The 14044-nt window shown below is 40.9% G+C and overlaps 1 protein-coding gene across 1 annotated transcript in view; it reads right to left on the reverse strand.

Moving 5' to 3' along the window:
• Positions 1–13814, reverse strand: part of Rasef (RAS and EF-hand domain containing) — a 62162-nt gene extending 48348 nt beyond the window's left edge. Inside the window, exon 1 of the mRNA XM_051188055.1 lies at positions 13453–13814. Within this exon, the coding sequence (XP_051044012.1) occupies positions 13453–13787 (335 nt within the window). The 5' untranslated portion in view covers positions 13788–13814. The remainder of the gene's footprint in view (positions 1–13452) is intronic.
• Between the last annotated feature and the right edge of the window lie 230 nt (positions 13815–14044).

The following is a 14044-nucleotide window of genomic DNA, read 5'->3' on the forward strand; positions in this document are numbered from 1 at the left end:
CATCAGCTACTGGATGAAGGGTCTAGGATGGCAATATAAGGTAGTTATCAATCTCATTATCAGGGAAGGGCATTTAAGTTGCCTCTCCATTGTTGCTCAGATTGTTAGTTGGGGTAATCCTTATAGGTCTCTGGACATTTCCCTAGTGCCACCTTTCTCTTCAACCCTATAATGGTTCTCTCTATTATGCTATATCTATTCTAATCAGAAACACTAACGACATAGTTTATGCTGGAGAAGATGTTGAGAGAGGGGAACACTCCTCCACTGCTGGTGGGAGTGCAAATGTGTACAGCTGTTTTGGAGATCAGTATGGCGGTTCCTCGGGAAAATGAGAATCAGTCTCCCACAGGATCCAGTAATTCCACTCTTAGGAATATACCGAAAAGATTCACATCCATGCAACAAAGGCATCTTTTCAACTATGTTCATAGCAGCATTATTTGTAATAGCTAGAACCTGGAAACAACCTATATGTCCCACAACTGAAGAATGGATAAAGAAAATGTGGTACATTTACACAATGGAATACTACTCAGTGTGTGGGGGGGGGAACAATGGAATCTTGAAATTCACAGGCAAATGGATGGAACTAGAAGAAACCATCCTGAGTGAGGTAACCCAGTAACAAAAAGACAAACATGGTATGTACTCACTCATATATGGATTTTAGACATAGAGCAAAGGATCACCAGGCTACAGTTCACAAGGCCACAGAAGCTAGGAAATAAGGAGAACCCTAAAAGAGACATACATGGTCCCCCACAGAAGGGAAAAGGGGCAAGATCTCCTGAGCATATTGGTGGGGGGGGAGTGCAGTGAGTGGAGAGGAAGTTAGGAGAAAGAGAAGAGGAGAAAAGGAAGGGAGAGGAGAACACCAGGAAGCAGGAAGATTGGGTCGGGGGAGGATAGAGGAGAGCAATTCTTATATTTAAGGAGACTGAATTGTTAACTTCTAGAGTTGATCATTATATACAGTACATATGTCTTATGTGTACTAAGCAGGCTTTACCCCATAAATGTGCCCAGTTAACAAAATTCCTAATGAAGAGAATATCTTTGTGCAGTAGAAATGTACCTGGAGGTGATATTGTGCAACCTGTGACCAGGCAGTCTGGATATTCTCCCCAATGAGGACACAGATCATCAAGTTTTCACTCACAACAACAGGATCAAAGTGGGACCCTTCTTTAATCACTGTGCTGACCTTTGCTTGGGAGCTATTAGCGTCTTTGAAGAATAACCCAGTAAACCAGTTCAGATATCAGCTATTTCTGTAAAGTCTCCTAAGCTTTATTATATATTTTTTCAAAATTATTTGGAAAGCATTAATCAAATTTAAAAACAAGAGTTGGAAACAAAAAGACAGTAAGGAACTAAACATACTGATGAGGAAATTATGTTGACTAAATTTGATTCTAAAATTCAGTCATTAAAATTGAATATATCTCAACCAATGCTTTGATGGGCCTCCTATTTTCCTTTTTTCTTTCTTTGTTTTCTTTTTCTTTCTTTTTTTTTTTTTTTTTTTTTACAATCCTATTTTACATAAAATTCTCAGTTTCCTTTCCCTCCTATCTTCCCATCCTCCCATGCCTCCCACCAATCCCCTCTTCCCACTCCCCAGGGAGGGTGAGGCCTCCCATGGGGGATCATCAAAGTCTGTCACATCATTTGGGGGAGGACCTAGGCACTCCTCTGTATGTCTCTGGGCTGAGAAAGTATTCCTCACAAAGTCCATTCATTCACTAGGGATAAATACTGGTTCCACTGTCAGAGGTTTTCATTGATTTGATTTATATTCAGTTATCCTCCATGACAGAATCCAATGAACCTAAAGAGTTAACGATTTTGAAGAATCTAAGTATGATAAAACATAAGAATAATAGGAGATCTTGTTCCTTTCTCCTTCTATGAGGGACCTTGTATGAATCGCTTAGATTCTTCCTTGTATCCTAGTTTCTCTGGTGGTGTTAATTATAGGCTGTTGATCCTTTGTTCTATGTCTAAACTCCAGATCTCCTGAACATATGGGGGGGGGCAGTGAGTGGAGAGGGAGCTAGTAAAAAGAGAAGAGGAGGAGAGGAAAGCATATGGGACTAGGAAGATTGAGTCAGGGGAGGAATAGATGAGAGAAAAGAGAGAGAGAGAAACAGAGAGAGAGAGAGGGAGGGAGAGATACCATAAAAGAGGGAGCCATTATAAGTTTGAAGAGAAAACTGATGCTAGAGAAATGTCCAGAGACCTACAAGACTGACCCCAACTGACAATTTGAGCAACAGTGGAAAGGCTACCATAAATGCCCTTCCTTGATAATGCGATTGATGGCTAACTTACCCACCATCATAGAGCCTTCATCTAGTAGCTTATAAAAACAGAAGCAGACACCTACAGCTAAACACTGAGATGAACTGGAATCCAGATGCAGAGAAGAAGGACAAGGCTAGGCTACAGAAACCCACAGAGACAGCTGACCTGAACAAGGAGGAGCTAATGAGACCCCAGACTGATAGCTGGGAAACCAGCATTGGACCAATTCAGACCCCCTGAACATGGGTCTCAGTTAGAAGGCCTGGGCAGTCTAAGGGACCTCTGACAATGGAACCAGGATGCATCCCTGGTGCACAAAAGGACTTTGGGAGCACATTCCCTCAGTGGAGGGATACTCCCTTAACCTAGAGGCAGGAGGGAGGGCCTAGTCCCTATACCAAATGATTTAACAGATTTTGTTGATCCCTCCTAGAAGGCACCACACTCCCTGTGGAGTGGTGGGGGGATGGGATGGGAGGGTGGTCAGGGGCATGGGAGGGAGAAAGGGAGAGAAGGAGAGGGAACTGTGACCAATATGTAAAATAAGAATAAAAATAAATAAAAAATTAAAAACATAAGGATAATAAATGAAGACACTTTCTTTAACCTGTCTAGTCTTACAGAAGGTAAAATAAATCAAAGTGTTTATCAAAAAAGAACTTTGAAGGGAAACAAGGACTGGTGCAGTGGCATCTACAGGTCCCCATACATGCACTGGTTTTCAGACCAAAAGAGAACAAGGCCTAAAAGCATGTTCATTCCTTCTGCAATTACACTTCAACAGGAAAGCTCTCTTAGCCAAACACAGTCTCATCTACAGAGAACAGTCAATTGCTAATGCCTGCACATTTATATTTAACAATCATAGTAACAGTAATAATCATAATTATTCAACTGTCAACACTGCAAGCAATACCACAAAATCAGCACAACAGAATAGGACCATGCTACATACACTGCTCCACAGCGAACAAGACACAAGTATGGGAGAGGACATCTGGAGTTCATATGGCTGGAATGCCTCAGTTCTAATCACTGGGATTACACACACCTGACTATCCTGGATATCTTTATATGTGGAAGAACTAACATTCTTTTAAGAAACATTTTGGATAGAACCACCTTTAATAAGAAAAGTAATTTGTCAGATTGGAAAACAGTATTCAAATAAAATCATATAATTTAAAATATATTAACTATCCTCACCTTCAGTATCTTGCACAGTGACAACAAGTAAACATTATTTCTGCACCACATAATCAGGAGATTTTGGAGAAAACAGATTCTGCTCCAGTGATTGGAAGGTGGAGCCCCACCAAGCAGCCAAAGCCTTTAACACACAATACTGACCTCCAGATAAGACTGTTGACCTTCACTCCTCCCAGAGTCTTCTTCCGCTTCTAGCCTTCCACCCAGCCTCAAGCAATTTGGACCTGCCTCCATTATAAGTAAGTTTGTTAAACTCAACCAGACTCCTCACCAAGAGAGAACAGGAAATGTAGACAAGTGTATATTTACTCATACACAGGTTCTTCTTCTCCCTAAAGACTCTAATATTAAAGTAGTGTATGCCACTGCATGCTGTCTGGAGCTTAACTACACAGAACCAAGTTCACCAGCTTCTTGGGGCATGGTTACATCAACTACAGGAACTGGGATCAAAACCCAGTTTCTTTTTTAAATTTATTTTAATAAATTTAATTTTAGCCACTATAGCAACCTGGATAACAGGTTTGCAACCTTAAACCTAAAGTCACCTCACTATACTCTTGCCAGAGAAAGGTGATGCACTGTCCTTTCACATTAACACAAAACCCTCAAAGATTCACTCAGAATCAATCAAATGTTCTGTGTATAAGCCTAACTTCAAGCTTCATATGGGTCTAATCCAGTCTTACATAGTCCTGTGTCACCAATTCACTCTTGCCTGAAGTGGGAATCTCACACACACACACACTCACACACACACACACACCGAGAGAGAGAGAGAAAGAGAGAGAGAGAGAGAGAAAGAGAGAGAGAGAGGCTCTGGATATTAAGATTTTATGCCTGAAGTGGGATCCATAGAAACTAGACCACATACAGCTATATGTAGTAGTGTATAGATAAAGGCCATGATGGATAATAAATCTTGAGCCTGGTTTTCTACTTGCCATGACTAAGAAGCCACAACCCAGCACCTCAATCTATCTTCACCTTAAAGAAGAAAGAAAATGGACAGCAAAATCTTCTATTTTAATTTTTATTAAAAATGTCTACAAGTTTTTAGAATATTGAATTTTGAATTTTAAGCAACCCATTTAAATTATCAATGTTTACTTGAGTAACCTGGTTACAGATGTGTACAGACACAGTCTGAGGCAGAGGTAAGAAAAATAAAATAAAATAAACACAGGGGAAATACTGAGACATGGGAACAAAAATGAACTCCTCCTCTTGGAGTCTGGTTTAAGTCTCTCATTACCTGAGAATGAGAAAGTCCAATGCAGTTTCCTATCCACCATCTGCCCAGCATCAGTATTTCATGGAGCCAGATCATGAACTCCACAATCACACATAAAATCTGATAAGCCTCTCATGAACTTCTGAAGATATTTAGAGTAATCTTCCAAGCCCACAGATTTAATCCTGGGCTAAGATTTTGTACCTGTCTCTAACCATGCTGAGACCGCTTCTGACCTCAAACCCCATTCCCATACCAATACACAGTAGCCCAAAGAATGAACAGCAAGCACCATTTTGTTAGATGAGAAACTGACAATATGAGGTAACAGCAAACAAGAATCCAAGCAAGTATTCGACAAATGTGAGGTGAGACTAGACATCCAACCAGAAAATACTGTTAATGACCAAATTTTAGATGCCTAAGACACATCACAAAAAGTCAAACAAAAGGACAACTTGTCTACTCCAGAAATTAGCAACCTTATTTTAATATTCCCTGAGTTAAACACCTTCTAGACAATTACCACTTCTAGAGCAATTATTACAAGACAGTGACTATAAATATGTTCAAAGGCATAGACTCGAACTGGAACCTAACTAGAAGCATCACCCCTATGACTAGTGTTCACATAACAACAATATACTGCATGTTATTGGAGGAAAAGGGTAATTATCAGTACCACCCAGCTACAAGTCCTGTGACCTATAACAGTGACCTGCTTGAAAGACATGCTGGCACAATTGTGGCACAACCACTTTTTTTATTAGACTTATAGCCCCCCCATAAGATGGACCCCATACCTGACACTGCTAAAATGGCCAAGAATCTGAGAATTTAATAGGTAACTGGGACTAGTGAAAAACTTACCACTACAATTACTCCATTAAAGCTACATAGCAATAAGATGACCTCTAATGACACACTGCTAGACCCATAAATCAGTGGCTCATTTGATCCACACCAGAGAAGCTTCTTCTTACAGTAGATGACCATTAATACAGAGAGCCATAAGACAATATACAGACTTTGAAACATTTAGTCCTAAATAGGTTGGTTTCATCAAATTCCTCCCTTTAAGGTTCAAGGAGCTCTGAAGAGGCAAAAAGATATTAACAGCCAGGCAAGCGGTGTCTTCTGGATACAACAGGGCTGATGATGTACATATGAACTCAGAGACTATGGCAACACACAAGACCTACAGAGGGTTCAAGCTAGGCAGGGTCCCAGTACTGAGAGAGTTAAGTGAGCACAGGGTCCAACCTCTACAAGAAGCTTTCTACAACTGATACCCACTGCAAAAGGAAAATTTTCTTCAATGGAGACTCTCTGAGCATAGTAGTAGGCCAAGACAAAATAAACTCAGTGGACTTTTTGTTTTCAGGGTTTTTTTTGTTTGTTTGTTTTTTGTTTTTTTTTTTTTTTTTGTCTTATGGGTCTTTTTGTTTGTTTGTTTTGTTATTCATTCATTTGTGGGGATTTTTGATTTCTTCCTTTTTCTGCTCATTTGCTTAGTTTCTGTTTTTAAAGAGGGAGATAAAGTTGGGTAGGTAGGAAGGTGGGGAAGATCTGGAAGAAATTAGCAGAGGGGAGCTGATAAAAATTTATTACATAAAAGTAATTTCCAATAAAAATATTAAGAGGAGAGAAATGGTAAAAACAATGTTCAATAATATGAAAAAGGATATGAATAAATGCTTAAGGGATTACTGTGAAAACAAATAGTTGAAGGAATAATACAAACAATTCAAGAACAAAGGTACTCCAAACTCTCTGAAGGTAAACTATAGCTTGTTGTAGTACTAAAATGCACACCCCACCAAAGAGATATAGGATGCTAATAAGATATAATACCTCAGGGGTCCATTAAATTGTATAGGTTATAGCCATTGCTACTTGTTGCTCACCATAACTAAGTGATCCTATTGCTGAAGACACCAACACATTTGGTCGCAAAATACAGAGAAATCCTGATATAACCAGCCTAGGGGCTTCCTCGGTGCTATACAGACTTCACAATGTAGGCAGTCACTATTCTGGTAGCTGGGAGATAAAATACAATAATAGCTTTCCCCAGATTTATCCTGGGGAATAATATATATATATATATATATATATATATATATATATATATATATTGGGAGATGTCATTCTGTAAATATGTTTCTCATACTGGTTAATGAATAAAGCACTGTTGGCCAATAGATAGGCAGAACTAGGAGCCAAGGAGGAAAGAGGAAGTAGTAAGGAGGAGTCAAGATGGAGAGTCTGGAGAGAATAGGATGCCAGCTGGCTCTCCGGTAAGAGCACGTGGAAATATTAGATTAACAGAAATGGGTTAATAATTAAGGCAGAATATATATATATGTATATATATATATATACATATATATATATATATTTAAATTAGAAACAATCTTGTTTTACATATCAATCCCAGTTACCACATCACACCTTCCTGTCCCTTATTCCCCCCACCAACCCCTATCCCATCCCCTTTCTGCTTCCCAGGGAGGGTGAGGCCTTCCATGAGGAGTCTTCAAAGTCTGTCATATCATTTGGTGCAGGGCCCAGGCCCTCCCCCATGTGCCTAAACTGAGAGAGTATCCCTCTATATAGGATGGGTTCCCAAAGTCCATTCATATCCTAAGGATAAATACTGATCCACTACCAGAGGCCACATAGACTGCCTAGTCCTCCCAACTAACACCACATTCAGAGAATCTGGGTTGGTCCTATGCTGGTTTCCCAGCTATCAGACTGGAATCTATGAGCTCCCCCTTATTCAGGTCAGCAGTTTCTATGGGTTTCTCCTGCCTGGTCTTGACCCCTTTGTTCATCACTCTTCCCTGTCTAAAACTGGATAGAATATCAACTTTCTTGCAAGAGCTGCTTAGTGGTGAAACAATGGTACAACTATTTGAAGGGGATCACAACTAATTTCTGATCAGACCTGAGGCTCATTCCTAATAAAAGAATCAATGACCTAAATTTACTCAAACAATACTGCTCAAATAACTATGTGCATGGTCAAATGCCCATGGCTGGGAAGGATATAGGCACTAGGGGTGAACCTACTTCTTTTGTTCTGTGTAGTGGTTTTAATGATAAGTTCCCTGCATTTGAGTAATTGGTCCCAAATTGATAGCACTCTTTGAGCAGATTTAAGAACAGTTTCGTGGTTTCAAATCTACCCACCATTCCCAGTTGTCCTTTTTCTGGTTGGTTCAAGACATGAGACTTTAGCTTTTTCTCTGGCTATCATATCTACAGCTTGCTGCCATGCTTTGCACCCATGATAGACTCTTCTGCCTCTAGAACCAAGTAAACTTTCTTTTGGGAGCCAGGCTGATGCAAGACTTTTTCAGGGGCGGTGATAAAGAAAAAAGAGAATGGTAGTTCTGTGTCTTTGCCCAGAAGCAGAATTGGCAAGGCCTAGTATGGGGCTGGGGCCAGGGCCTCAAAGCAGTAAAGGTTCAGTTCCTGGGAACCTGAATTTCCCCCTAACAATGATGAAGTTATCAGTTCCAAAGCCATTGTGTTTCTGATTTGGTGACGCATTTGAGATCCTGTCTTCCTTTCATGCACCACTGCTTGAATAGCTTCCTGTGAGTCTGTCACATTTCTTTTTCCTGAAAACTGTATATAAGATGCTATATTTCTTAATAAACTTGCTTGGTATAAGTTATCAACTTATGCAAGATCTCCTGACCAAAACTTTCCTATCTTCTTTATTTTCTCATCCCCGGGCCTCCCCCTTAAGAACTTGTCACTGAAGAACCACCTGCTGGTCCAGGCCAGGTCACGCTTTCTTCTGTAAGTTGCCTTACTCATGATGCTTTATCACTGTAATAGAAAAATAACCAATACAGTTATTTTCCTCCCTCTCTTCCTAAGTATTGTGCTCCTTCTTCCCCAGATAATGTCCTGACCATTCCTGTTACATTTTTATTGCTGTAATAGAACACGGCCAAGGAATTTAGTAAATGAAAGAGTTTATTTGTGCACCTGGTTTCACAGGATTAAGTTCATGACATCAGAGCCAAGGAGGTAGGAAAGGCAGCTGGAACAATCTATTGAAATCTCCTATCCTGAAGCCCAAGCAGGAATCCTTGAGAGTAAATTCAAAATGTCAAGAATCTTCAAACTCTTAAAGCTTGCCTCCAATGACATACCTTCTCCAACAAGACCACACTTCCTAAACTTCCCAAAAAGCATGACCAACTAAGGACCAAATATTCAGATTCCAGGATAACAGGGGATATCTTAATCAAACCACAAAATTACAAACATTTTGCTAAGTGGACATATTGTCAAACTGCCTTTCAAATATTTATCTTTATGTCCATAGATTAGTACTGTCCTCAGCCTTCATTAAAGAAGCATCTCTGTGCAGTGACTAGTTGTTAATGTAGATTCATACTTGGTCAAGGTGCTAAGAAAAGTGAGTGTTGAGTACTCAGCATTAAAGGAGACACCAACATTTCACCTCCCAAAATTCAGTACACATCACTTAAAAAAGACAAAAGAATATGAGTTTAACTGTAGAAAAATGGGCCATAGAGTAGTGTCTTGAGGGCATTACATGGTTATGGCACTCAAATTCACAGGAGCTGTGGCTGCCTGTATAGTTTCTACATAATACTGGGCCAGAAAACATACAGTCATAGGTGCATAGGGACTCAGAGGCTTGGAGGGCCTCACTTTGACCAGGGGGGGCCAATGGCAGTTGAGGATTAAAGGAGGGGGGCAAGCAGAGACAAGACATCATTGTTTTCAGTGATATAGCCACTCAAGTTCCAGTGGAAAGCTGTCCTGTTAGGTGATTTTGGTTTGGTTTGGTTTGGTTCGGTTTTTGTTTGTTTGGTTGGCTGGTTGGTTGGTTGGTTGGTTGATTGGTTGCCTGGTTAGTTTTTTTTTTTTTTTTTTTTTTTTTTTTTTTGTCAACTTCACATAATCTAGAGCTAATGGAAAACAGAGAATCATAGAAGAAAACACTTCTAACTGACCTATAGGCAAGCATGTGGGTTATTTTCTTAACTGAAAATTGTGGTGTTGAGGGTCCAGCCCACTATGGAGGATGTCACCACTGTGGTTTGAGGTATATAAGAAAGCAGGCTCATCAAGCCAGTAGAGTGAGCAAGTGAGCAGCAATCTTCCAAGCATCTACTTTAGTTCTTGCCTCCAGGTTTCTGCCTTGCACTCCTTCCCTGACTTGCATCAGTGGTAGACTATGACCTAAGAAGTGTAAGATGAAATGAACACTTTGTGAGTTATTTTTAGATTTTTATCACAGCAAACAGAAATTCTGAGGAAGGTCATAGCTTCACACCCATTCCCAGGTGAGTGACCCTAGTTAAACCAAGAAGATCACAAAGTAAAAATAAATACCTGAAGGTGGTATGGAGACTTGATGAAAGGGGGAGATGTTGGGGTAAGAGAATAAGAGAGGTCAGACAGAACAGTGTGACTAGAGTATATTATATAATGTTTGAATTTGTCAAAGAACTGGTCAATTTAATAAAAAAGCACATTTAACAGAGTTTGCACAAGAAAGCCTAACCTGTTCTAATAACTCCCAAAGCCCAGAAAAATCTAAGAGAAAAGCCTCAATTTTTTACATAATGGCCAGGGGTATCTAACCTTTTTTTTCTACTCTGACTTACATCCTCCCCTGGAAGTGTGTCTTTTTCTAATAAACTGTTCCTGTTCCCTACTATCTATTATCTCTGGTCAGCTCCTTTTTCTGGGAGACAGGAACCCAGATTCTTCCTGAGGTGTCTACTTCCTTCTTTATAGGCCAATATCACCAAGAAGTGTAAAGAGTAGTAGGGGAATCTACTTCAAGAACAGTGAAAAACAACCTGGGATCACTGCTCTTTTCAAATGCAAGAGCCAAGAACTCAACCAAAAATATAATGACCTAGGCTCCAGCAATTTTCTAAGCTGCATTCTAAGTCAGCTCTATACCTGGACATCTCATTCCAGCAATTTCACCCATTACCTCTAGAAGGCCCCTTGACCTACCATCACTTTCCTTACTAAATACTCTTTCATAAGTGCTTGCTTCACTTGCTTCTTATTTTGGATTCACTACTATGAGACCATATTCTATCTTTATATCTGCCAGATGCAAGGTTACAGGTCACAAACCACCAGAATTTAAGGGAAACAGTTCCTCAATTTCCTAAGACAAAACAAACACTTTCATGTATTAACAGACATCACAAAGGCCATTTACATTCCTTTAGAGCACAATTTAATTTCTTCTCTAATCTCAAAATTATTGTGGATTGTGAAGTTTAAACCTAAAAATCACTTAATATTTTGCCTAAATGTAAAACATTTGCAAATGTAAAATCACTAAATATTTGCTAAAATGTAAAAGTAGTTAGCACTACCAAACTTGTATCTAGTATATTTTAATTTTAAACTGGGCGGGTGTACCCTAAGACAGCCATGAGGCCATACACCATCAAACAAGATAGAGTATCAGTTTGGGAACAAGCTAGAATGCCACAGCTTCCTGTACATTTCATTATTCCTGCAGAAGAAAACAGTATTTTATATCAAATCAACCCCACTATATCACATAGTAAAATGAACAAGTACCATTTTTCTTAAAGATTAGAAAATTCAAGACTTTGGGGCCAGAGAGATGGCTCAGCAGATGAGAGCACTGGCTGCTCTTCCAGAGGAATTGGGTTTGGCTCCAAGCACCCATATTAGGAAGCTCACAACTATCTCTAATACACCTTAAGTCTCTGAGGTAACCTGCACATACCCACAAACACATAGAAATAAGTAAAAATAAAATAAACCTTTTTTAAAAAAAATTCTGAAGATAGCAAAGAAAATTCTCATCTATAGCAGTAAAATATTTGTGGTTTCCTGCAAATAGCCCACCAATATACATATATAAAGAAATGTAACCCACATACTGTATAAGCTTGTTATCCTTCCTTTCCCTTTGCCCCAAGGTTGTGGAACAATACCTAGGATAGTAGTAGGTATCTGTGGTGTATTCAATAAAGTTTGAAGGATGAATTTGCTTATGTTAATGAATCAGAATATCAATAACAAAATGTTAAGCAGTTTCTGTTTTGTTGTGTGTGTGTGTGTGTTTTTTTTAATCAAGTGTGGATGGAAGAAAAAAAAAAAAACGTGAACAACTGTAAGAGGAAGTGGAGTGCCAGTTCTCTAACTTACCAAAACAGTTTATTGCTGCCATGGCAACAATCAGGCGGCTCAACTAAGCTTGGTTCTTTTTCACTGGAACAAAACAGAAAGGCAAACATTGTACTTGTTAACCTTCCATAAGAAGGTTAGGACAGAAGTCTATCAGGTGACACTGATACCTTTAATAACCTCTGACAGCCTTTGGAAAGATGTGGTGATAATCATCCACTACTTATGTTAAGTCCTGGTTTGTCCACTGATTCTGGAAAAATCAATATATTGACTGAGAGGTTAAGTGTCAAACGTCTGCAGCTGAAATCTAATAAGGAAAAGGGGAGAAGGCGCAAACTCACAACAGTATCTCTCCCTATTTCATTCTTAAATCTTATTTAAAAAAATAATAATAACTAGATGTGCTGGAAAAAAACAGCTCAAAGAAAAGCCATAGCCTAGAGCAACAGTGTTAAAATTTTCCTACTTCCCTGGAAACACCATAGGGTTTGTTTTTCCCCCACGTGTATGAAAGGGATTAGACCTCACACCCACTTTCTCAACATAATGTCACCGTGAGTCACTCAACCTAAGTCACAAAATTCCCTTATCCAACTGCAGGTAGAAACCAGGATGACAAAGCATGTGCTCTGGAGCAATCTAAAGGAGCCTGACACCTCCCGAGACAGTTTCCCTTCTCTGAGACCAAAAGTCTTACATATAGAAATTGCCAATTAAAATGAAGCTTTTCAGGTCTTCATAAAAACAGCCAGTGCTCCACAAAATTGTAGCTAAATTACAACCACAAAAGCAGAAAAACTTCCAGAGAAAAGCAGAAATGCAGCGACAGTAGATAAAAGTCTGATACTAAAATCGCCCTTGTTATCCCCCTCCAATTAAGACTAAAGTTAATAACTTGACAATAAGTATTTCTTATCCTATCTGTAATGTCGGGAAATATATGGTGTGACTATGTCATTTTATTTACTGAATAAAAACAAGTTTTTCAGCATAGAAGACCTGGAATCAATTTTCTGTCTTTCATTAACTGGGAAAGACCCTGGAGGCTCCTGAATTCCAATTCCTAGGATTCTTTCTCATTCAGTCAAAAACAGACAAACACACTTCCCAAGGTAACCTTAAATAAAATAAGTGATGCAGGGCACATCAATGAGCATGTGTACCCAGATATACTGCAGCTTCCTTTTCTGTTTCAGCAAAAAACAAACACAGAACTATGACATAAGATGCCAATGCGGCACGGAAGCAGCAATAGGTGACTGGACAGGCCACAGTGAGCCACCAAGACTGTGCCAGCCCTGGGCCACTCCAGAGGGAGGCTACAGGTGTCAGTCACCACAGTCCTCGCAGGAAGTGCTCAAACCTCACTTGGCCAACTCCTTCCCTACCAGTAACTCCAGATCTCTTCTGCAAAAGTCACCCCAGTTGTTCAGTAGAGAAAAAGCCGCTCCCAGATTGGGTATCCCAGCTGCACAGCGCATGCCTCCGGAGATCGCCGGACCACGCACCTGGGAATGAGTTGAGCCTCGTCCCCGAGGCGCGCATGGAAGTCCCGCCACGCCGGGCCCAGGCTCGCTGGCTCTGCTTCCTCCCAGGTGCCCTGGGCACTGTCCCGGCCGAAGGCTCCTCGGAAGCCCTGCGCGAACTCCGGGAAGGTGATGGCACCATCGCGATCGGTGTCGAGCCCCAGGAACACTGCCTCCGCTTCAGCCTCAGCCACGTGTAGCTCCGCACACAGCGCGCCGAACTCCGCACGCTCCAGGCGCCCGGACCCTTTAGTGTCATAGGCGGCGAAGACCGAGTGCAGCCGCGCCAGCTCCTCGGGGTCCACGTCCACCTCCATGGTGCCGCTGGCTACCGCGGAGCTCCCGGGTCCAGGGCTCGGCCAATGGAGCAGGTCCAGCCGGTTCTGCCACCTATCCACCTGCCAAGGGCGGGAATGTCCGGATGAGGCGGAGCGCAAGCCGAATGAAGCGCTTGTCGCCAGCTGCAGCCGCCCGACTGCTGCCCTGAGCCACCGAGTGCCTCTTGGCACCTCCCCGCGGTTAGGCTCCACCCTACGGTGGAGCAGTGGAGCAAAGAGGCAGCTTCGCTCCCAGG

Source organism: Phodopus roborovskii, unplaced genomic scaffold (assembly GCF_943737965.1).
Source record: "Phodopus roborovskii unplaced genomic scaffold, PHOROB, whole genome shotgun sequence".
Lineage (NCBI taxonomy): Eukaryota > Metazoa > Chordata > Mammalia > Rodentia > Cricetidae > Phodopus > Phodopus roborovskii.